Source organism: Caretta caretta, chromosome 10, assembly GCF_965140235.1.
Source record: "Caretta caretta isolate rCarCar2 chromosome 10, rCarCar1.hap1, whole genome shotgun sequence".
NCBI lineage: Eukaryota > Metazoa > Chordata > Testudines > Cheloniidae > Caretta > Caretta caretta.
In genome coordinates this window covers 81,044,846-81,068,743 of record NC_134215.1, presented here as the reverse complement: position 1 = coordinate 81,068,743, position 23,898 = coordinate 81,044,846, and the positions used below count along the sequence as shown (strand labels likewise).

Genomic DNA, 23,898 nt, shown 5'->3' with positions numbered 1-23,898 from the left:
GAACTATCTGAATTGGCCATTATTTTTGGAGACTCATGATTTTTAGGAATAAGCATACAGGTAAAAGCCAAATTCTCCACAGATGGCATTTTTCAAAAACACTCAGAACGGGTCTTATTCTGCCCTCCCTGAAGTTCATGGGAGTTTTACCATGGACTTCAATGGGAGCAGAATCAGGCCAATGCAGAGTTTGAAAATTGCACCTGGTATGTAAAATATTGGCATTTTATTAGACCCTATTAAGTGAGAACATTAGGAAAAAAAACAAACCAAATATGTCATCCCACATCATATTTTTAATTCCTGAGGGTCTTAAACCATTTTGACAAAATTCATAATCCGAATTAAAAATTAAAAGAAAGAGGAGCTACCTCTATCTTATTATCAGAGTATTATCACAGTAATTAAAAAATCCTTTAATCTCACAATAAAACAAACCTCATCCTCATCATAATCTCTTCCATCCTCCCAAGGGAAAAAAGAAATAGCATTTGAAAAGAAAAAAAAAAAGAAAAAAAAACAGTGATATACTTCCAAATGACTCCTTAAAGATATCACTTTTCAATTTAACAGGACAGATTTATTTGTATGTGGCTCAAATGTTCACAGTTGCTCTCTGCACCTTCATACATAGGAATGAATGTCACAGTGGCAAGCAGCAGTAATGAACAATCTTACCTGAGGATATGGAAACCTCCCAAGAGCAAGCTGGGAAAGAAAATAATATTTGTCTAGTTATATAGATTTGCATGGTGGGCATATTTTCTTAAAGAGAGAAAAGTACTTATCTCTCACTATTGTACAAATTGTAAAAAATATATGTGAGCAAAAATAATCCTGAGAACACAGTAAGAGCTGTATTTAGAATGGAGTTATTCACAACAATTTATGCTTCATTTACAAACAAAATTAAGGCTTTGTTATAAAGTATGCACACTTTTCATTTTGACTTAGTCAACAAAAACATGTCTAAACCTCCAGGTACCATGTGCCATGTCCCAGTTTTCTATGAGCTCCTTAAATGAAACCATCGAGTCTCAGTAGTGAGGCAAATGACACTGAACTTTACTAATTATATCTGCAATGCATGGGTATCCACACAGCTTTCACTAAATTCCCTAAATCCTGGTTTAGCACACACTGGGTTCAGGGTAAAATGTGGGTTGGATCAGAGGTCAGTCTCCTCCTTGGTTGTTTCAAAGTCTTTGGCCAGGAACTTTGGGGGAAGGGAGAGAGCATGGAATCCACAACATCACACACTGTATTTTCTTTAATTCTATTTTAGGTTATATACAAAATAGAGTTGACATATTGCCAAAAATTGTTTTTAAATGGTAATTAATATATTACTACAGCACCTGCTAATGCGGGTACAGAGTAAGGTCGATTATTTCCAAGATAGATTCCTATTTTGTCTCTTGTTGGTATCTCAGCCTTACAGTACTTTTGTTAAACCACACTTTTTCAAAAAGTCATTTTGGTCATTTTTAAGTGATCAGACAAGATGGGATCTGTAATAACCAGCAGCTGTTCTTCTTGTGCCACTGATTCACCATATAACCATGGGCAAGATACTAGAGCTTTTTAGTTCACACATAAAGGCCAAAACCAGCAGTCCATTGCCTCTACTCAGGCAAATACCTCATGAGGGGACAACACGAGCTGTGCCTAAGCATATCACAGGGTCTGATACAAAACAGGTATAATACAAGCATTGTTGAGAGGCTTAATTAGGTCCGTAAAACTTGAAATGCTCAGGGGAAAAAGCACTGTAGAAGCAATATTACCAATTCTGAGCAGACAAGGTCTTGAGGCATTTGTGTAAAAGGCAAATGTGACAGGCCACAAAAAAGGAAAGTGAGCTTTTTTTGTGATCGAGAGAGAGAGAAACTTTGCTGCATTTAGTTATGATCAATAATGAATTTCTACAGACACGCAAAGATAATGAGTAGGGGCCTACCAAGTTCAAGGCCATGAAAAATGCATCATGGACTGTGAAATGTGGTCTCCCCCCTTGAAATCTGTGTAATATAGGGTAAAAGTACACAAAAGACCAGATTTCATGGAGGAGACCACAGTTTCTCAAATTGGGTGTCCGGACCCAAAAGGCAGTTGCAGGGGGGTCGCAAGGTTATTTTGGGGCAGGGAGGGGTGTCACGGTATTGCCACCCTTACTTCTGCGCTGCCTTCAGAGCTGGGCAGCCGGAGAGCAGTGGCTGTTGACCGGGTGCCCACTCTGCAGGCAGCAGTGCAGAAGTAAGGGTGGCAATACCTGCCAGGCCATCCTTCCTTCCTTCTGCGCTGCTGCTGGCAGCGGCTCTGCCTTCAGAGCTGGGCTCCCGGCCAGCAGCTGCCGCTCTCCAGATGCCCCGCTCTGAAAGCGGCGCAGAAGTAAGGGTGGCAATATCACAACCCCCTCAATAACCTTGCACACCCCCACAACTCCTGTTTGAGTCAGGACCCCTATAATTATAACACTGTGAACGTTCAGATTTAAATAGCTGAAATCATGACATTTACAATTTTAAAAATCCTACGACCATGAAATTGACCAAAATGGACCGTGAATTTGGTAGGGCCCTAATCATGAGCTATAAAAGGGCTACTAACTATGTACAGTAACTTTCTTGTACATGTATTTATTACGTATGTTATGAGAGTTGCACATGGTAATCTCCATGTGTCATCGGAAGATTCACTCCAGTCTCTTCTATAACCATATCAGTGGGAGTTCGCATAGTGATTGAGGAGGAGCTGTTACAGTTCATCATATCAGTAAGTGTTGTTTAAGCCTCCCTACTAACACTGGCATGACAAGACATGGGTGGCTCAGAAAAACAGTGGGCTATTGTGTCATTCATCATTCTCAGACTCTCATTCAGATTTGGTTTTAAACCGCAAAGGAAATGACCTCTCCAAAAATTAATGCTAAGGGCTTGATTTAAAAATCACAAAAGTGAGGAAATGAAAAATTAAGACCTCCACTGAGCCCTTAATTCACCATAGGAAAAGGGATTGTAGCAACCATAATATGTATCATTCCACCCGCGCCTCACTAAAATCCCTCCTACAAACTCACTTCTGCCATGTAGCCCCCAACACTAACCCGTACTATAAACTGTGCTAACTTCACACCAGAGGTGCAATATGGCAAAGAACCCTCCACCCTGTCCTCACCACCCTCTAAAGAGAAGAGATCTAAGCTAATGTCTTCCTCTGGGTCTCTTCTGTGTCTGTCTTTCTGTAAATTCTTTGGGGGCCAAAACTGTCTTAATTTTTATTTCTGGATGCAGCACTGAGCTCAATGCTGCTGCTTAACAAAATACACTCATCATCAACAGCTACAACAAGCAAAGGAAAATAAATGAGGTGAAGGCAGGAGGCTATGTCTCTTTATGTCATTTCTGTCTCCCTCACGGCCTTGAGCCTTCCTGGCTGGTCAAACCTGGTGAGGCAAGGCCCATTGTGAAGAACACAAGTACCTTCTCTCCTTAGAGCTGAGTGTATCACTCAGTGACATGATTAACTGCTGCAGGCCTAAGGACTGCGTATTACAGTTGGGCTAGCATAGAAACCTGCAAGTTTTAGGCACAATGGAGTGAGTGTAAGAGAAAGGAATCCTGAATGTTCTTACTTTTGTGGGTTTAATTATTACCATTACATATTATATTAACACAAACACACAAAACTATATCATCTCATGACACAGCAGGAGGAAACTCAGGGCTGAGTTCTGTAGTCCTTACTCGGTACTTACATGGGCAAAACCCTCACTGACTTCAATCATGACTCCAAACTCTTCATTCGAGTCCCAGCTGCCAATCCCTTTCCCTAATCACTAACTCTAATGGGAGTTTTACCTACATGAGGACTGCGGGATCCGTCCCTAAATGTAGCAGAATAATTGTGGAACTAATTTTCTGTCAAACAAATAAAAAAGAGGTAAAGGAGCTTTGAAAAGACATGAGTACATGAAGAATCAGTTCTTCAGAGGCTATAATCAATTAACAAAACAAAACAAAAAACCCTAAACAAAACAGATTTCCTCAGGTAAAGAACTTCACTGACAACTGCAAAACAATATAACAACAAAGCAGAATGTGACAGTCCTGCACCTCCTAGAACCATTATTGTGTTGATCTAGTCAGAGGGCTTTTCCCCCTCTAAGATTGTCAAGGTATTATAAATTAAGAAACTTACCAAAGAGTATGTAATCTTCCCTGAAATAGCCTGCAGATATGTCACTGTACTAAATGTGTTTCAGATTTAATGAAGCTTTAATGTCCTTTTTAATTTTGCCTGTTTCTATATCACCAGGGGTCGAGCAAGGCAATCAGCACTCAAGAGGGTGGTTTGGTTTAAAACTAGGAAAAACTCATTTGCTTATGAGTTGCACTGTATTTTCTTAATTAAATTTACTGAGTAAAATGGTTTAAGTTCAGCCAACCAATGACCTCTGGATGTAAATTTAGATTTATAAACAGGGTAACAGTTAAAGTAACGGGAAAAAACAACCAAAAAAACAAACAAATTAGAGCTATACCAATAGGAGTTTTGTACCCTTTCTCTTCTTTACTAAAGTCATTTAAACATAAGCCACATAAGCCCAGTGAAAAATGCAAAAGATACCAAGTACACAAGCAGAGGTAATCTATCAAAAATTGTCTCCCATCCTCTACTTTCACATGAGGGAATTCAGGAAGGGTTTCATTTAAAAAAAAAAATTCCTACTGGGTTTAAAACAAAACATTTTAAATCTGAACACTTAGGGTCAGGAAAGTGCTGAGTATTGTACATGGGCTTTGATATCATGGAGAGAGAGAGGAATGATCAAACTCTATGGGCCTGATTCTCATTTGGAAGTATAAAGGTTCTTTAAAAAGTCAGTGTAAATTATATTGCCAGAGTGGTACAAAAGGGCTTTAGTATAAATGAGAATTAGACCTTGAAAGGATCTACCGGCCAGGAATTTGTTTTTAAACAATGCTATTCTACTGTTGTACTGTGAAACAACCACATGTTTCAGTCCCACTGCTTAATGATCTTCCACTACCCACATGCTGCTTACAAGTGTCAGAAAGCATCACATTTTACTTACATAGAAAAGTAGCATCCTAGAAAAATGTAAAATTTTAATCTTGCACTGCTATTAACCAAGGTTCTGGCCTTGCAAACTATTTAGTACTCCTGTGAGTAGTTCTTACACGAGTACTCCCATTGAGTTTCACAGAACTACTTGTGGGAACAATGGTTGCAGGATCAAGTTCTAAGTTAATAACTGATAATGTTACATATCAATAATCTCAAATGTCTAACTTATAATAGTAATAATACCTTGAGATCCTGGGATGATCAGCACCATACATGTTGTAAAATGTTTTACAATATATCCAGGGGAAGATTTTCAAAAGCAGAAAAGGGTGTTATGCACTCTACTCTCATTGAAAGTCAGTAACAGTTGGATGCCTAGACCCCACAAGTGCTTTTGAAAATCTCTCCTGCCTAAGGTTTATAAAGCTTTTTTTTTAAAAATACATAGAAAAACTGATCCAGTGAGAGCTTAAAGGACTTATCAAAGTCACCCAATAGACTCATCAGTTCTAGCGAACAAATATCTTGCTCTAACCACTACACAAAGTTGCTTCTTTCAAAAGTTAGGAATTGACACTTGATTAACAAGCTTACAAAGGGATGTGTTGCTAGTAAGAATTATTACTGTCATTGAGCAAGCGTGGAAGAACAATCTGCATCCTGTTCAGAAAGTACCAAAGAAGGAAGTTCAGAACATTTTTTTAGCACACTCAAGTTACAAAGTCTTCTACTTAGATTATTGTCTATGCTGTGCAAGTTGTTTTTAATTTACAGTTATACTGAAAAGCATGGGATGTTTTATTCTTAATTTAGACACATTCCATGTTTCTCAGCATAACTGCAAATTGAAAATAAGCACTTACAATATTGCTAGTGATCTAGCTGAAGGAGGACTTTATAGTCTGAAATGTTCTAAAATTTGTTCTTAATTACCTTGTGCACATTTTACACAATTAAATTTCCATCTAAGGATTTTGCATTTAGATTGTGCACTGCAGTTAAAGCCTCATTTTATGGAAAAGCAGCCTCCACTTCGGAACATTCAGACACAGGAAACTTTAAAAATCAGATTTAACTACTGGATTACATAAAATTCCCTAGGTGAGATTCCATTCCAAGACCAATTTATACATTCCTAGATAGATGGCTTAAAATCATCTGAATCTCTTCCAGTGAGGACCTTAATAAATATTAAATACCTCAAAAACTACTCTAAGATTTTTCTCTCTCTCTCATATCAATTTCACTGTCCTCTTATTGCACAGTAAAAAAAAAAAAAAAAAAAATCCGAAGGATATAACAGCAATTTACCAGTGTTAAAGTGCTTCTGAGGTTAAACTGACAACAAAGAAGAACAGAAACACAAAGCATCTTGAAGTAGGGTTTCAATTAAATGTGCAGGATTTAGTAATGCAGGACAAAGAAAAAGAGTTACAAATTAATTTAATTTTCTGCGTACAGTTTGCAGCTGCACTCCAAAGTGTCTGGGGTTTAAGAACAAAGCCTTGAAAGGCCTCAGAGTAAGGAAAGCTTCAATTTTTAATGTATAACGCCATTAGTTGATAACTTGTGGAATCTGCGACCCCTGCGGAGGGGCATAAGTGCGAGTAACAGAGACTGATGAAGTGACATATTTGTTCATGTCTAGAACTATGAGGAAGAAGCTTATTACTAACACCATCAGCCCCAACAGAAATATGCCCTAATAACCTTTGAGACATTTCCTGGTTCAACATCTCTCTCTATAAAATATATTAAAAAGCCAAACTTAATTCACTTTAATTAAGGATAATTAGTTTCACTTTTGCTTTTTTAAAACATGAACTATAGAAAATGAATTGCAAATTAAAGATCACCTCTAAATTCCATATTTCTTCCAATCTGCAGATCCTCAGAATTATATCTGATTTTATATATAAGGTTCTGCAAAGGTGCTGATTCAGAACAGTGTTACTTCTTATCCTTCTATGTCTCATCTACAGAAATTATTGTTCTCCTTTATCCTTAAGGCTACACATACCTCAGTCCCCAATCCTGTAAACATGTGCACAACTCACATGGGTAGTCCACAGAAGTCCATGAGACCGCTCATGTGAATAAAATTACATGGGTAAAATTACTCATCTGACAGGTGGGTGTTTTAACCATGGCAACACAGGGTCATTCCCATTCTCTCTAGTGCAAAGACTATTTAAGCATTGATCCACAGTGGAACCGTCTTTGGGCCAGAGAGACAGAAAGGGAATAACCCCATAGTCCAGTGACTAGGGCACCCACCTAGGAGATGGGAGACCCATGGTCCAGTTTTCCTGCTCCATCCACTCTTCCATTATTGATCCACAGCGCAACCGCTTCAACAAGAAAGTTTGAGGGGCCCCCACATCAGAATATCCCCTATCTCAGTGGTTAGAGCACTCTCCTGAGAGGTGGGAGATTCCTGGTTCAAATCCCTTCTCCCCCTCTGGGGGAGGAGGAACTGAACATGAGTCTCCTACACCCCTGGCAAGTGCTCTGGGCTGAAAGGTCTAAGGTAGGCGGCCAGCACCATCACGTAAGGGACCTAGTTCGGTAGGCATACTCAGAGACTGCCTACCAGAGCGGGTGCCACACACAACATAGGCAGACCCCACACACAACGTGGGGCTCAGATGCCAGTTAGGCATCAGTGTGCATGCTCAGACGCAGGAACACAAGCACTCAGGGAACGTTTACTCTGAAAAATGTGGGCGCCAAGGAAGTTTAGACGCCTATTGGGGGAGTTTTGTGGATTGCAGTGAAACCAAAACCTGGGACTTAGGCAGCTAAACCCCAGAGGTTTAGGTCTTAAGTACCTTTGTAGATCTCACTAAGTGCTTAAGATTTTAAAATGTACTAGTCACAGGGACATAAAGCACAACTCTATACCACAGCAATTAATTAACAGCTTATAAGATATTAACAAGAATACAACACACGCTCCACTCTCATTCAAAACCTTTTGGCCCAGATTTCGAAGTCGGTTATGCTGGCACAAATCCATTGAAGTAATGGTGCTGCTCTGGATTTACATCAGCGTGAAGATCAGATTTTGGCTCACTGCATCCTCCATAGCAGACCTCCTCACTGCATCCTCCATAGTAATAACAACACAGCAAGGCAAACACAGCTGATAAATATCTCCAATATTTTGTTATTTTTAAAACTGAAGATTGGTTATCACAGCTGGTATTTCTATGAAGAGAAGGCCACATTAATATATATTTTATATATTACATATAGACACACACAGTGCTATTCCCATCTATCTATTCAGGGACCTAATTGTTTTATTTATTTCACTTCTACAAAGCTTGCCCACTGTGGCTTAGCGTTGAATGCTGAAAAACATGATACATTGAGGTCTCAACCTGGGCAAACTGTACCTAAACTTACACTTTATTGCAGCTTAGTTCACAATCTTCACCTAATATAGGGTTACATCCCAGTGCAGCAAGCGGATAAATCATCCTAGAATATTACTCTGGCTAAGTTTAGCTGTGAGTGGAGCATATGTGCTTCCAAGTCACTGAAGCAAAGGCCCATAAAATACACTAATTACTGGAAGTTATGGTCACTGAGTGATTGATAGCGCTCTGCAAGGCAACTTCCCCATTTTCAGCTATTCTGACGGGCCTCAACCGCCACAGAGCAATTATTAATTCATGACCCAACCCTCAGGCACTGATACCTTTACTTCTAATTCTGCTACTGCAAAATACTGTTATGGCTGGACACCGTCTTTCTTCATCCTGATGGCTGGGTAAAGATGATAAAAGTGGAACCCGTGTCGACTGGTGTTGTTTAGATACACTACCCAAAAACAGCATAGAAAAATAGACAATTTTTTGTTCTAGATGCCAGTTTCTAAAATGTTTTGCTTTGCACAAATCTAATAAAATATGCCTAAACAATGTATTTTGCAGAATTAAGAACAAATTTACTTTAAGTTATTATGAGGCAAATCCTGCTCATCTTACCCATAACTAGTCCCCATGACTTCATATGGACTACTTGCATGAGAAAGGCAATAAGTGATCGCCTGTTGTATGAGCAAGATACCCTAATACCATTCTTTAACACAGTCGTTCTCAACCAGGGGTACGTGTACGCCTGGGGGGTACTCAGAGGTCTTCCAGGGGTACATCAACTCATCTTGATATTTGCATACTTTTACAACAGGCTACATAGATAGCACTAACGAAGACAGTACAAACTAAAATTTTATAGGCAACGATTTGTTTATACTGCTCTGTATACTATACACTGAAATGTAGGTACAATATTTATATTCCAATTAATTTATTTTATAATTATATGGTAAAAATGAGAAAGTAAGCACTTTTTCAGCAACAGTGTGCTGTGACACTTTTGTATTTTTATGTCTGATTTTGTAAGTTTTTAAGTGAGGTGAAACTTGGGGGTACACAAGACAAATCAGACTCTTGAAAGAGGTACAGTAGTCTGGAAAGATAGAGAGACACTGCTTTTAAAATAACTTGAGAAAGCTCATTTAAAAAAAAAGGAGATGTGCCATTTCTTTTTGAGTTGCCTGCGTAGACAGTTCCTACTGGATGGGTGACTGCTTCTCAAAAACATCACTGCAACTATTAACAGTCAGGTCAAAAACTCAGGATCCAATTCTGCTCTCAGTTACAATGTGAAAAGAAAAAACAAAAAGTGGTATGGAAACTGAATTACCTTCTCACCCCTAGAGCTGGTCCCATTAAGTTAAGGTCCTGGCACATAGGCGAGGTAATGCTGGGAACCCTGCACTGCCAAAGACCAGGCTGTATCTCTTCTGTGGGCAAACAGAGAATTTCAGTCTCCTGGGTTTTTTATCCAGCATTTTTCAGAAGCACTAAATTCACTTCAAAATATTTTTTTAAAACCTCCAGCTCTGTGTATATTATCATTATTATGGAGTGATTTGCAGCTACTAAAGTAACAATCCATCACATTCAAGCATTACTGGGTACTTGGGTAGTTGGTTATAGAAGTAACGGTGATCTTTATTAGTTTAAAGGGATGCAGTAAGAAAAAAAGTTAAAGCAATTTAAAACACATCATACTGTATCTACTGAAATGTGCTCAGATCCATCTAATGTGTTCAATTAATTTAACAATTACTCGCTTCCTCAATGTAAGAGTTAAGAAATAATACTCTTGTAACATGTTTATTTACTGCTGACCTGGTGTCTTCCGGTAGCAGGTTGTCTAAATGACTACAGCAATAACAGCCGGCACCGGCCTGATCCATACTCTCCAGTTTAAATATTTATTTCTTTTTTAGAGGACTCTAATAAAACTCATTTTGGTTGTAACAATGGGTTGGGCTGCAAATTGAGAGACCAGGCCTCATCGCAGAGGCAAATTATTCCAAAATTAAATTGAATTTGCTTTTGACAGAATTTAGAACACTGTGAATTTTCTTTAGACAGTTTGTGTACATTTCTTTTTGACACTCTGAATTTACAGGCCTGAGATAAGAAGGTAAGAACAGCCACACTGGGTCAGACCAATGGTCCATCTAGCCCAGGATCCTGTCTTCCCTCAGCAGCCAATGCCAGGCATTTCAGAAGGAATGGACAAAATAGGCAATTATTTAGTGATCCATGCCCTGTGCCACTCCCAGCTTCTGGTAGTCAGAGGCTAGCGATGCCCAGAGCATGGGGCTGTATCCCTGACCATCTTGGCCAATAGCCATCCTCCATGAACTTACCTTATCTAATTTTTTTTAACCCAGTTGTACTTTTGGCCTTCACAACATCCACTGAAACAAGTTCTGCAGGTTGACGGTGCGTTTTGTGAAGAAGTACTTCCTTTTGTTCGCTTTTAACTTGCTGCCTATTAACTTCATCAGGCGACCCCTAGTTCTTGTCTTATGTAAAAAGATAAGTAACACTTCCCTATTCCTCCAAACCATTCATGATTTTATAGACCTCTATCATATCCCGCCTTCGTGGTCAGTTTTCCAAGCTGAAAAGTCCCAGGTTAAGCCTCTTCAGTATTTTCTTTCATAATACAGAAAATGTGTAGGTAGTTTTCATAAATTTTTTTTAAACTGGATTCCATGTTCATAATGATCTGCATTATATGGATACAATGCAGAATTCCAGAAAGTTGCAGGGACAGTAGATATTGTGACAAAGTTCCTTTACCTTGGTGGGTCTTGCGCTTATTGGCGGATTTGCTCGCCTCAAAAATTGACGGCAGCCCTCAGTTTGGCCGTTTTAGTGAACCCACAGTCCAGGTCAACTTCTCCTGTGTCTGACCAGGAATAGGGAGGTTTGGGAGGAACCCGGGCCTGCCCTCTACTCCGGGTTCCAGCCCAGAGCCCTGTGGAATGCAGCTGTCTAGAGTGCCTCCTGGAACAGCTGTGTGACAGCTACAACTCCCTGGGCTACTTCCCCATGGCATCCTCCCAACACCTTCTTTATCCTCACCATAGGATCTTTCTCCTGGTGTCTGATAATGCTTGTACACCTCAGTCCTCCAACAGTCCGCGTTCTCACTCTCAGCTCCTAGCACCTCTTGCTCCCAGCTCCTCACACGCGCACCACAAACTGAAGTGAGCTCCTTTTTAAACCCAGGTGCCCTGATTAGCCTGCCTTAATTGATTCTAGCAGCTTCTTGATTGGCTACAAGTGTTCTAATCAGCCTGTCTGTCTTAATTGTTTCCAGAAGGTTCCTGATTGTTCTGGAACCTTCCTTGTAACCTTACCCAGGGACAAGGGACCTGCTTAACCTGGGGCTAATATATCTGCCTTCTATCACTTTCCTGTAGCCATCTGGCCCGACCCTGTCACGATATTAAGATTTACATACACTCTACCCTTGAAGTAGGGCAGGAAGACATAAGCATGTAACACTTCTACTTCAAGCTCCACCCTATCACCTAACTTTTTGGTGCAATTTAGCATGTGGGTTATCTACAAATCCAGAAGTGATCAAGGCTCTGGTTATACAATGTCCATTGTCCACCTATCTCCAATGGCCTGTTAGAATAGTTGTTATGCATAAGAATGCTCTTGCTGCCTTCCCTAGGGCTACATTCACAGGATTAAGTGGTGAAGAATTCTCTGTCGTGGTCTGTGGCTTTGGAACTTGCTTCTCCTGATGGGATTATCTAAGTCTGCATTTGGGGACTTTTAGAATGTGGTTTTAATTTGTCTTAAGTGCAGGGTTTTCAGTTACGTGACTTTTGCTGTTCAATGGGCAAAGAGAACATTTATGGGTTACTAGTTTAGGGCAACAGTAAGTCCTTTAAAAATGTGTTGTAATGGGGTCCAGATACCATGGTGATGGACAGCTAAGAAATCCTGGTAATCAAGTAAATCTTAAGTGCTCTAGAAATTTGTGTCTGGATTTTGCACATTAGGATTGGCATGTGGATTTGCACGTCAATGTGTTTAAGACTCTCACAAGAAATGCAGCCCAAAGCTTCACATTGCAACACACTCTTGGGACATGTTGCAAGTGTCAGAAAAACCACTATGGTTCTAGAATCAACATAACAGAACCTGCAGTGTAACCCCAGAGGATATAAACAGCTGCCAGGAGGCTTTCAGGTCTCTTCCCCTCTCCCATTAAAAATATATATATTTACTATAAAAAAAGAAGCATGAACTGTACAATAACTTAAAATTCTGTCACAAATTCTCAAAAGTCAGGACATTTCCAGTAAAGACTGCCTCTCTATCCTAAACATCTCCTGTTTGGCCCGCTATTTTGATATACCTGGTATGTAAAATCACGTACGATTCTGAGGCCCTTGCTTTACACAGGGCTGAAATGTAATTCTCATTTGCCTTTTAAGCTTGACCTTGCCATCATCATAAGTGCCTATTTTAATTAATGTTCTTGCTGCTTCTGCTCTGTGTAGCCTTTTGACACCACGGATCATTCCATGCTCCTGGATTGCTTCCAGGAGTCATGCAGACATTCACGCTTACCTCTTGTCACAATTCTGCACCTATCAAACTGCTCTCACTCAGTCTCCAGTGGCGGCTCTAATTCCATACCAAGACCCAGCTGTAAGGTATTCCACAAGCTTCAATTCTCAGTCCTCCCCTCTCTTCTACCTACTCATGATAAAATTGACCCCTGTGCAAAGGTACCACTTAGATCTTCAAAACAGGGTTGAAGTAGGATTTAAGTGGTGCTGGACCTTTACCCAGGGATGAATTTGACTCATAATACCAGCTAAGAATCCAGCTCATAATCTCTAATGTAACCTTAACCACTTCTACATTAACAATATTCAACTGAACACACATTTCGAATTCTTTACACAGATTACTCCTTGTCAACTCCCTCGCCGTGTTCTGACTATGCACACTTGTGACTTTGTGTCAGCTTCCTACATCTCAAAGATAGAAGTGTTCCTCTTGCTCAAAAGGGAGTATCCTCAATCAGAACTTCATTCTCTTCTAGCACCTCTGCAGACTCACACCTTCTATTTGCCTCTGCTACTTAGAAGCTTGGTATTATCCTTGACCCTAAAGTCTCATCTTTCCACATCTACATCTGCAATCTCCCTGTCACCACCTCTGTGTTATTTGCCCAAGTACTGTATGCTCAAGAGTCAGAATAAAAAATCCCTCACCATTGCCTGAACGCTGCATGTTAAGTAATTTTAGTTTATTTATCTGGAAAAACATGCATGTGTGCCTGAAATACATATATGCTGCACACACATGCACTGGAGAGTTAATGCTCAATTAGGGTGTCTATGTATTGAGGTACATGCATAATTACTGAAAACACAAAATAACCCAATAATCTGCAACATCTCTTAAAACTCCATGTTAACTTGACCGCCACACACAATTACTAAGTCCCTCAAGCTCTAGTAAATACACAAATAAAAGAACACAGACACAAATTACTGTAGATGATCAAAGGAAGGTTCTATTTCACAGGATTGCAAACTATATTTTTATCATTATTACTGATGGGCAAGAGCATCTCTTTCCTGTATGGGATAACATTGATAAGCTTTGCAGGAGAAGTGATTTTTCTAAGGTGGGGCTAGAAAGAAAAAGACAGAAAGAAATGCTGCTTTCGTGAACCAAGAATGGAAGAGTGTTGAGACTGAAGGATACAAAGGAAGATGTGAAATGGGAAGCACACCTTTAGAGTATATGGAAAGTCAAATCATCCACGTTCAATTCCCAGCTCCAACTCTCACTCACTCTATAGCTTTGACAAATCATTTCACCTTTTTGTGCCTCAGTTTATTATGATAAACAATTAACACTTGTTTTTGTATATACAATATAGGCCCTAATCCACAAACTGGATCTGCTAACATGGACCGCTGTGCCTGTGTGTTGCCCCAATCAATAGGTTCTATGCTCATGAATCTGATTACAAGATCAGGATTTATAATTTTAAATTATTCGGGTCAGTGACCTAGTTATTTTACACATCTGTAAGGTGCCCAGTACACTGTTGGCATTACACAATCAAATAATGATGCTAATAAAAAGTGCCCCATCTGTAAAATAGGGTCAATAATACTTACCTACCTCGGAGGAGCATTTGGGTATTAGTTAACAGTTTGTACAGTGTCTTGTAAATATTAAGTCAAATATAAGTACTAGGTATTATATGCAGAAAAATCAAGTTTTAGAAACAAAAACCTCAGCTTCCACGTATTTCCCCTTAAACTTATTAATTACTGCATATTACGGACTAATACACTGCAAAGCACGCCTTCAAGTCTTTTTGCATTGTAACACAACTAAAAAGCATCTTAAGACAAGAGTGCTCATTATTAAAAAACAACAAAATACGTTGTTTTATTTTCAACTTTATTGATGTTTTATTTTTGTTAGGTAGCGCTAATGTTCACTTTCAGACAGTAACCCTGTAAACTAGGCTTGGAATTGTATTAATTAGAGATTAAAAAGAGCTATTAGATCATTCAAACTATCCTTCTCCATGTGCCAGGCACAGTTCTCTGAAAAACACTGACTGCAAACTGCACTTCAATGTAGCCCAAGCTGCCTGGAATACATTTTATGACTGAGTTATAAACCCCAGAAAAACAGTGTTTATAATGAAAGTGCTGACACAGTCTTCAGTGTAGTGACAGCAACGCCACTGGTTTAAATTGAATTTGTTTTGTCAACCAAAAAGCACTGAAATAAAACTACAGCTAAAAACCTCATGAAAACATACGAACTATTTGCTATGAAATATCTGAAAAGAGGTTTATGGATAACACCCCGAATTAATGCACCTTTTTAAAAGAAAAAAATACAAACGCCACAAAAATAGCAAATGATGTTTCCTTTCCTCTGGAAAGAGAGAGACCGATCCTGTGAGATGCTAACTGCTCTCAACCCCATTTATTTCAATGGGAATGGAGGGTGGTCGGCATCTAACAAGATGGAGCTCATCAAGGTTAACTTGTTCCATTTGCCTACTCTTTAACCTTAGCCAGCAGACTTCTTGGTCAGCATTCTTAAACTTTAAAAGTAACCAGTTTCTCATTACCCACAGCACTGTAGCAAAGAAATTTAATGTATTTTTGAGGTTTAGATTAAATAAAATTAGAAGATTGTAACAACTGAGTTGAATCATCACACATCAAACCAGATCTCGGTATCTTGGTCCAATATATTATTTCTTGTCAATCAATGTGCTCTAACTGCTAGAGTGCCAGCATAAGAGTTTGGATATTTAAAAAAAAAAAGTGAGTTGAGACAATTTTAAAATCCTAGAATAAACTCTAACTGCCCTCTCTGCTTTATCAGCCGGAGCCTGGAATACTGTACCACCAATCCCCATGTCAACAGACAGTGTTACTTTAATGACAGTGACCTTGCGTGGCTCTTTGAGCTTCTTCTTCACCTTTCTTGAGACATTTTTCTAAGCCACTGTCCTTGCTCTCATCATTTAACACATCACTCAAATCATTCCAATAAAACAGCGATCATGTTGAAGAGAGGTCTCAGAGGACCAGATGACATACCAATTAACAAAGAACACAGAGCCAAATTGTTCTGTGCATCTGACACACTGAAGGAGAGAAGAGCAGTTTGAAAAGGCTTGCGGGAAAAGAGCAAATATAAACCCAAAATGTCCCCCTAATATTGGCTGATATGATATAAAAATCAGTATTACAAAGAGAAGCTGTAAATTGGCTTCTAATAATCCTTGACACAAAATCACAGGTTAAATAAAATTCAGTATCTAAGGCCTTGTCTACAATGCCACTTCACAGCGCTGAAACTTTCTCACTCAGAGGTGTGAAAAAACGCCCCCCTGAGCAATGCAAGTTTCAGAGTGGCAGTGTAGGACGGTGCACCAGCGCTCAGAACCACGCTCCCAGTGCTGGTAGCTATTCCCCTCGTAGGGGTGTGTTTTTTACAGCACTGGGAGAGCTGTGAATACACAGCCATGGTAAGGCGCTGCCACAGAAGTGCTTTAATGTTGGTAGTGAAGACATAGCGTTAGTCTACCAAGAAATTATTCAGATTTTAGAGCCTGTCGGTGCTGTTATGAGCTGGGTGAAACCTTGCTATGGGTTGACTTAAAACCCCATTGAGAACAGTTGATGTGAACTAACCCTTCAATTAACATAACTGGAAGCACAAGCCCCCCACGTGAACCTGCTCAGGAGCTTTTGGCGGAGTATTGTTTTGGGTAGGGGGTACGTGTGTGTGGGAACAGAAAATACACACAAACTGAGGTCAGAGTGAAGGAGCAGACGAAAGCATGATGGTTGACCCTGCAAGAAACCTGGGAAAAGGTTTTGGGGTCAGGGATGAAGATTAAAAGAGTGCTCTTGGTACTGTGAGAAAAATAAGCTGTTTCCTGCTAACTGATTCCCTCTGTGTACAGAAACACAAGACTTTGTACATTCTTTGTAAATAAACTGAACTGCATCAAAGAAATACCTATCACTAATATCTACTCCCAACTGGAACACCCAGGGCCTGACACTTTGACTAGTTGCTCGGGTTGAAAAGGGGCAACCCTGGACTCTTGTCCCTGGGCACACATCACTGTATATCCTTCGCACTCAGTGAATGACCTGGTAAATACACGCTATGGATGATTTACATCAGAACAGAACTGAACCAAAAGTCTACCCTGGTCAAATATGAATGCATTACAATTTCACTTTAGCCCCCCATTGACTAAACTCACTTACAGAGACTGCAGTGTGGTGGCATGAATACATTTTGTATTTCTCCCAAAATTCTGAGAGCGCTCCAGTGATGTAACCATTGACAATATTGGCTTCCAACTGCAGTAAATGAATTAACAGCACTGCATCCCTTGTGACCCATTAGCGTATATCATTATTGTATATTCAGAGTTAGTTTTAATCAGTCTTGGAAACAAGATTGACAAGATTTGAATGCAATAATTCAAAGTTAAACAAGCAACCCATGATGCCCGTATTTTCAACCTGGTTAAGTTTAATCATGTATTTGGCAACCAATATATATATAATTAATGAGGTAACATATGAATGTCTTGGTTAACTTCCAGTTCTCTATGGGTCAAATTCACCCAGATACAGAGGGCCAGCACAAAGACTGTTTCCCATTTAAGCCCTTTCTTGTGCTGGACTTCAGCACAAGTCTATGCACCACTGGCCATCTGTACAGGAGGGAATTTCACTCTAAATTAACATTATTTGACATCTACCAAAAGAGAATGGAATGACTGTAGGATTCAATTGTCTCTTCATTTGCATGTGAAAGAGTATACAAAGCCAGGACAAATCTTTCTGAGAAGGCCCAAGCATATCTTTGGTAGAAATTTTTTCTAGACACTTAGATGGCAAACAATGTAATCCTTTTGGAAGTATATGACAACCTGGAGGTGTTGCTGATTCCCACAGAGGCTAGGAGTTTGAGATGACAGGCGGAAAGAAAGAAGACAAAAGCAATGATATGGTGCCAATGATACAAGATAGGCAAAGAATACCAGGGATCTAACTAATGGTCTCTTGCCTTATATTACCCACAGGCCTGTGTGCCCCTTAAAAAGCATTGTATGCACACTTAAGTATGAGCATGACCTTTAGTTCGATTTTGTTAGATGATCACTCTGGGATACAAATGTAGGGTCTTCCAAACTTTTGCTTGTTTTACTCTTCCCGCATTCCTACTTAGCCTATATTAAAATGGGACACATTATTTATACTAAGGTTGCCATCACTGTTGCTCCATGGGTGAGCCATTAGAAGTTCCTTTCATATGCTGTGGTCATATTGTCATCAGATAGTTCTCCCCACAAACTACTAATATATTTTTAAATATTCTAAGGTAGTAGAAAAGCATAAAAACAGTCACACCTGATCTCTACCAGCCTCCAATCAAGAGTCTTGGGTGAGCCCAAACACAATGACTAATTCTGAAATAAGATCAGTCACCTTTCCCTTTTTCCTGGCTCAGGCCAAGCTGATTTCACTGGTCAGTTGCTCCTCAAATGATTGGCAGTTCTAGTTATCCTAAGCACTCAAGCTCCTCCGTTGTTTTCTACAACATAGGATGCCCACCTTTGTAAAGAACTAGGAGATTTATGTTTGAAGAACCTCAGATTTGTTCTAAGCAGAAATACCAGACTGCTTACACTTTCACTGGATCAGAAGTTACCTTACTGTAAATGAAAATTACCAATATCACACTTGTAGAACGTACCTGTACCTCCCATTACAATATTTCTACCTGACCACATTCTACTTGCACAGCTTTGTTTCAATGAGACACTTCTAGGTGTGAAACAATGAACATACACAAAAAGTTGATCTTTTGGTGACTACCCAATACTAAACACTATAGTTAATCAAATGGCGAGAAATCCATCCCATCTGGCACAAAGCCACAATTATCAGGCTGTCTGCAAGGAACTCCATTGCGGTTCAGGCATGGCATTTATCCAGCTCAGCCTCTGGATCTCCACAGCCCTATGATGGCCCACCCTTAGTGGGTGAGTCTGCACTGGCCTTTTCAGACCGGGTATAGAACAACCCCACCCCAGTGGCATGCAGGGAGTGTAGAGATGTCCTCCCAACCCCACTCCACGTACCCTGATCCCCCCTCTCACTGCACAGCCCTACCAAAGGGCTTAATTGTTGCATACCGGCTTTCCTCACCTACATGGATTTGACCCACTGAGAATGAATCCATTCTAGATACAGCAAAGAAACTTAGCAATGGCTAAGCTTATATACACAAATGGAACTTTGTTGTATAATAGGGAATATGTAAAAATAATTTGAATCTTAGATTTAGTTCAGTTCTTTCAATGTGCCTATAAGAACACGTATATATGTTTACATACCTCCATGAAGGAAATCCCTAAACTCCATACATCGGAATGAATCCCGTATTGTTCCCCTGAAATTCGTTCAGGCTGAAAGAAAGGAGGGGAAAAAATCTTGTTGAGCCTAGACAAGCAAACATGCATATCCCTCTCTTGAAGGTTAGCCCTGAACAAATAAATCAGCTCAGAATTTTGCAGGAATCTTAAAATTCAATTTGTCTAATCTGGAAAATAATGAAGATAGACTCATAGATATTAAGGTCAGAAGGGACCATTATGATCATCTAGTCTGACCTCCTGCACAATGCAGGCCACAGAATCCTACCCACCCACTCCTGCAGTAAACCTCTCACCTGTGTCTGAGCTACTGAAATCCTCAAATCATGGTTTAAAGACTTCAAGGTGCAGAGAATCCTCCAGCAAGTGACCCGTGCCCATGATGTAGAGGAAGGCGAAAAACCCCCAGGGCCTCTTCCAATCTGCCCTGGAGGAAAATGCCTTCCTGACCCCAAATATGGCAATCAGCTGAACCCTGAGCATGTGGGCAAGATTCACCAGCCAGATACCCAGGAAAGAATTCTCTGTAGTAACTCAGATCCCACCCCATCTAACATCCTGAGCTCAGGAACAGGATTACCCCTACTGGTTTACCTTGATAGCTTTGTTTTCTGCCAATAAGTAAATTGAGGTAAACCCACATTTCTTAATCTAGGACAGACTTATTTATCACCTTTACTTAGGCAAAGCTGTCTAGTCAAACATACTAGGTTAGTCATAAATATGACACACTTTATTTTTACCTGGGTTCTGCAGCTGGGCCAGGAGCTCTGTCCTGCTCAGACATACCATCCTACATGGCCATGTATCTCGTAAACTTAGTCCAGGCACAGATGCATTAGCCATCTTATTTCGCAAGAAAACCAGCAATGTGCAGCTGCACAACAAAGCATCACAACAGGTTCTAAGACTCCATCAATGGAACGGATTTACTTCTAGTCCAGAGTGAGAGGTAAGGTACACCATGAACAAAAATATTGAGTAAAGGAATTGAATAGAGGCATGAGGAGAAATTGTTGAATTGGAATTCATTTGCAAATTGGATACAATTAATTTAGGCTTGAATAGAGACTGGGAGTGGCTAAGTCATTATGCAAGGTAACCTATTTCCCCTTGTTTTTTCCTACCACCACCGCCCCCCCCCAAGACATTCTTGTTAAACCCTGGATTTGTGCTGGAAATGGCCCACCTTGATTATCATGCACATTGTAAGGAGAGTGGTCACTTTAGATAAGCTATTACCAGCAGGAGAGTGGAGTGGGGGAGGTATTTTTTCATGCTTTGTGTGTATAAAAAGATCTTCTACACTTTCCACAGTATGCATCCGATGAAGTGAGCTGTAGCTCACGAAAGCTTATGCTCAAATAAATTGCTTAGTCTCTAAGGTGCCACAAGTACTCCTTTTCTTTTTGCGAATACAGACTAACACGGCTGTTACTCTGAAACCTGTAATTAAACCAAGGTTACTTTAACAATTAGCAAGCCAATCCTTTAAAAGGGAATCACATGCTTAGCAATTTTCTTTTAAAACTCTTCAATTAATATATTAAACAATAAACAAGATTTCACTCAAAACTATTAACAGCCCATTTACAGAAATACAAGAACACTGTAAAATGAAACAGCTAGTTTTTATCTGAAAGCTACAATTCAAGCTTTCCAAGGTCAAGTACAGTGTGAAATGCAACAATAAAAGGCTCCATGAGACTTCTCTCCCCGCTGTGCTATTAATTCACCTGTCTAGCTAACTACCTACAAACCACTGGCTGTATTTCTAGTCTCTAATAATCTAGAGACCTTTCCAGAAAACACATTCCCAAATTAGTGCCAGTCCAACGTGTTTGGGGATGTTTACTCTGCACTGCTAATCCCAGGTTGAGGGCTTTTATCACAGCATGAATGTTAAGTAAAGAAACACAGAGCTGTCTCCGTTATCTTTATGGATCACCATTCTAAATAGCTTTCCAGAATTACCATGCCAAAAAAGGCAGCTGGTGTCAGTCAGAATGCTTAGGTTATACTGAGCTACATACTTACATAAAACAAGAATCTTATTACTGTGGCCACCAAGACAATCATAAATACAGTTATCCGAGGACAGGTTTACATGAGAAAGTTTTCTGGTATGATTATGTGGGTTGGGGTGTGATCTTTTAATGGTATTTTTATACAGGCAAAAGCCATAACATAGACAAAGTTATACTGGCCAAAAAGTGCTTTAGCCACTGTCATAAAAATAAAGGGAAGGGTAACCACCTTTCTGTATACAGTGCTGTAAAATCTCTCCTGGCCAGAGGCAAAACCCTTTCACCTGTAAAGGGTTAAGAAGCTAAGATAACCTCGCTGGCACCTGACCCAAAATGACCAATGAGGGGACAAGATACTTTCAAACCTGGGCCGGGGGGACAAAGGGTTTGTCTGTCTGTGTGATGCTTTTGCCGGGAACAGATCAGGAATGCAGCCTTACAACTCCTGTTAAGTTAGTAAGTAATCTAGCTAGAAAATGCATTAGATTTTCTTTTGTTTAATGGCTGGTAAAATACGCTGTGCTGGAGGGAAGGTATATTCCTGTTTTTGTGTCTTTTTGTAACTTAATGTTTTGCCTAGAGGGATTCTCTCTGTTTTGAATCTGATTACCCTGTAAGGTATTTACCATCCTGATTTTACAGAGGTGATTCTTTTACCTTTTCTTTAATTAAAATTCTTCTTTTAAGAACCTGATTGATTTTAAATTGTTCTTAAGATCCAAGGGTTTGGGTCTGTGTTCACCTGTACAAATTGGTGAGGATTTTTATCAAGCCTTCCCCAGGAAAGGGGGTGTAGGGCTTGGGGGAAGACATCTCCAAGTGGGCTCTTTCCCTGTTCTTTGTTTAAAACACTTGGTGGTGGCAGCTTACGGTTCAAGGACAAGGCAAAGTTTGTACCTTGGGGAAGTTTTTAACCTAAGCTGGTAAGAATAAGCTTAGGGCGTCTTTCATGCAGGTCCCCACATCTGTACCCTAGAGTTCAGAGTGGGGGAGGAACCTTGACATGGTTTTAGAGGTGGCATCATTTTGAACCAGAAGCACAGCAGGATTTTAAAAGGGTTTGTAAAAGGTGATTGCAGCTGTAGATTCTGTCTCTCTGCCTAGGGGACAGAGCAGCAGGCATAACAAAAGGATTTTTCTGTAGGCTGAGAACAGCTATCAGAGAAAACAGGTATCAGGTTACAGCACAGCAAAATTTTACAAGCCAGTTTTTTTTTTTGTTTTCTTTCTAACTCTCGGGTGTAAAGTTAGTTAAAAACAGAGAGGTTAGAATGACAGAAAGCAATACCTAACAGAAACTGGAATTAGCCAGATTTGAGGCTGATGAAAGACAAAAGGAACATGAAAGATGGGTAAAACTCAGACAGATGGAGATTGAGGCACAAGAGGCCAAAGAAAAAGAAATGGAGGCTGCCCACAGGAGAGCTATGGAGGCAAAGGAAAGAAATGGAGGAGAGGGAAAAAGAGAGGAAGCATGCTGAGGAGGAGAAGGAAAAAGAATCACCTCTGTAAAATCAGGATGGTAAATACCTTACAGGGTAATCAGATTCAAAACAGAGAGAATCCCTCTAGGCAAAACATTAAGTCACAAAAAGACACAAAAACAGGAATACACATTCCCTCCAGCACAGCGTATTTTACCAGCCATTAAACAAAAGAAAATCTAATGCATTTTCTAGCTAGATTACTTACTAACTTAACAGGAGTTGTAAGGCTGCATTCCTGATCTGTTCCCGGCAAAAGCATCACACAGACAGACAAACCCTTTGTCCCCCCGGCCCAGGTTTGAAAGTATCTTGTCCCCTCATTGGTCATTTTGGGTCAGGTGCCAGCCAGGTTATCTTAGCTTCTTAACCCTTTACAGGTAAAAGAGTTTTGCCTCTGGCCAGGAGGGCTTTTATAGCACTGTATACAGAAAGGTGGTTACCTTTCCCTTTATTTTTATGACAGCCACTATAACCTATTTAGTTCAGGGAACAAGTTATAAGCTATACTGGCAAAATGGCAAAGGGGACTATTTGCCGGTAGAAGCTGTCTTTACGCTAGCAGGGTTTGCCAGCATGGCTATACTAGCATGGCTATACAGGTACACCTTTTCTAGTACAGACTAGACCCTAGCCTTCAGTTAGCAGCTAAATCAGATAGCTAGTTCAATCTGGCCATTTTTATATTATTTACTTTTTTTTTATAACAGGGAAGGCTTTAAGGTAGTAAAATAATTTATATTTAGAAATACATGGCGTGTAGTGGCAAACAAGTAGGCAGGCCTTTAAACGGAAATGCTATATCCTCTGTTCCAGTACGGAAAAAATATAGAAAATAAGCTGAAAATAAAAACTGAAAGGTACATGCAGTAAAAACAAAATGTGAAATACGAAGATGAATCCTGAGCAAGGGGAGCAGGAAACGATGT

General features: G+C 39.9%; 2 protein-coding genes across 5 annotated transcripts in view; one reads left to right on the top strand and one right to left on the bottom strand.

Moving 5' to 3' along the window:
• MAP2K5 (mitogen-activated protein kinase kinase 5) overlaps positions 1-23,898 on the bottom strand; it is a 215,734-nt gene that overhangs the window by 72,207 nt on the left and 119,629 nt on the right. For all 4 annotated transcript variants that reach the window (XM_048865826.2, XM_048865824.2, XM_048865825.2 and 1 more), the window contains 2 exons: positions 19,420-19,491; positions 679-708 (listed from right to left, as the gene is read on the bottom strand). In XM_048865826.2, coding sequence (XP_048721783.1) covers positions 679-708; positions 19,420-19,491 — 102 coding nt within the window. The remainder of the gene's footprint in view (positions 1-678; positions 709-19,419; positions 19,492-23,898) is intronic.
• The window catches only part of LOC142073426 (uncharacterized), a 237,246-nt gene that overhangs the window by 150,392 nt on the left and 62,956 nt on the right, over positions 1-23,898 (top strand). The window lies entirely within an intron of this gene.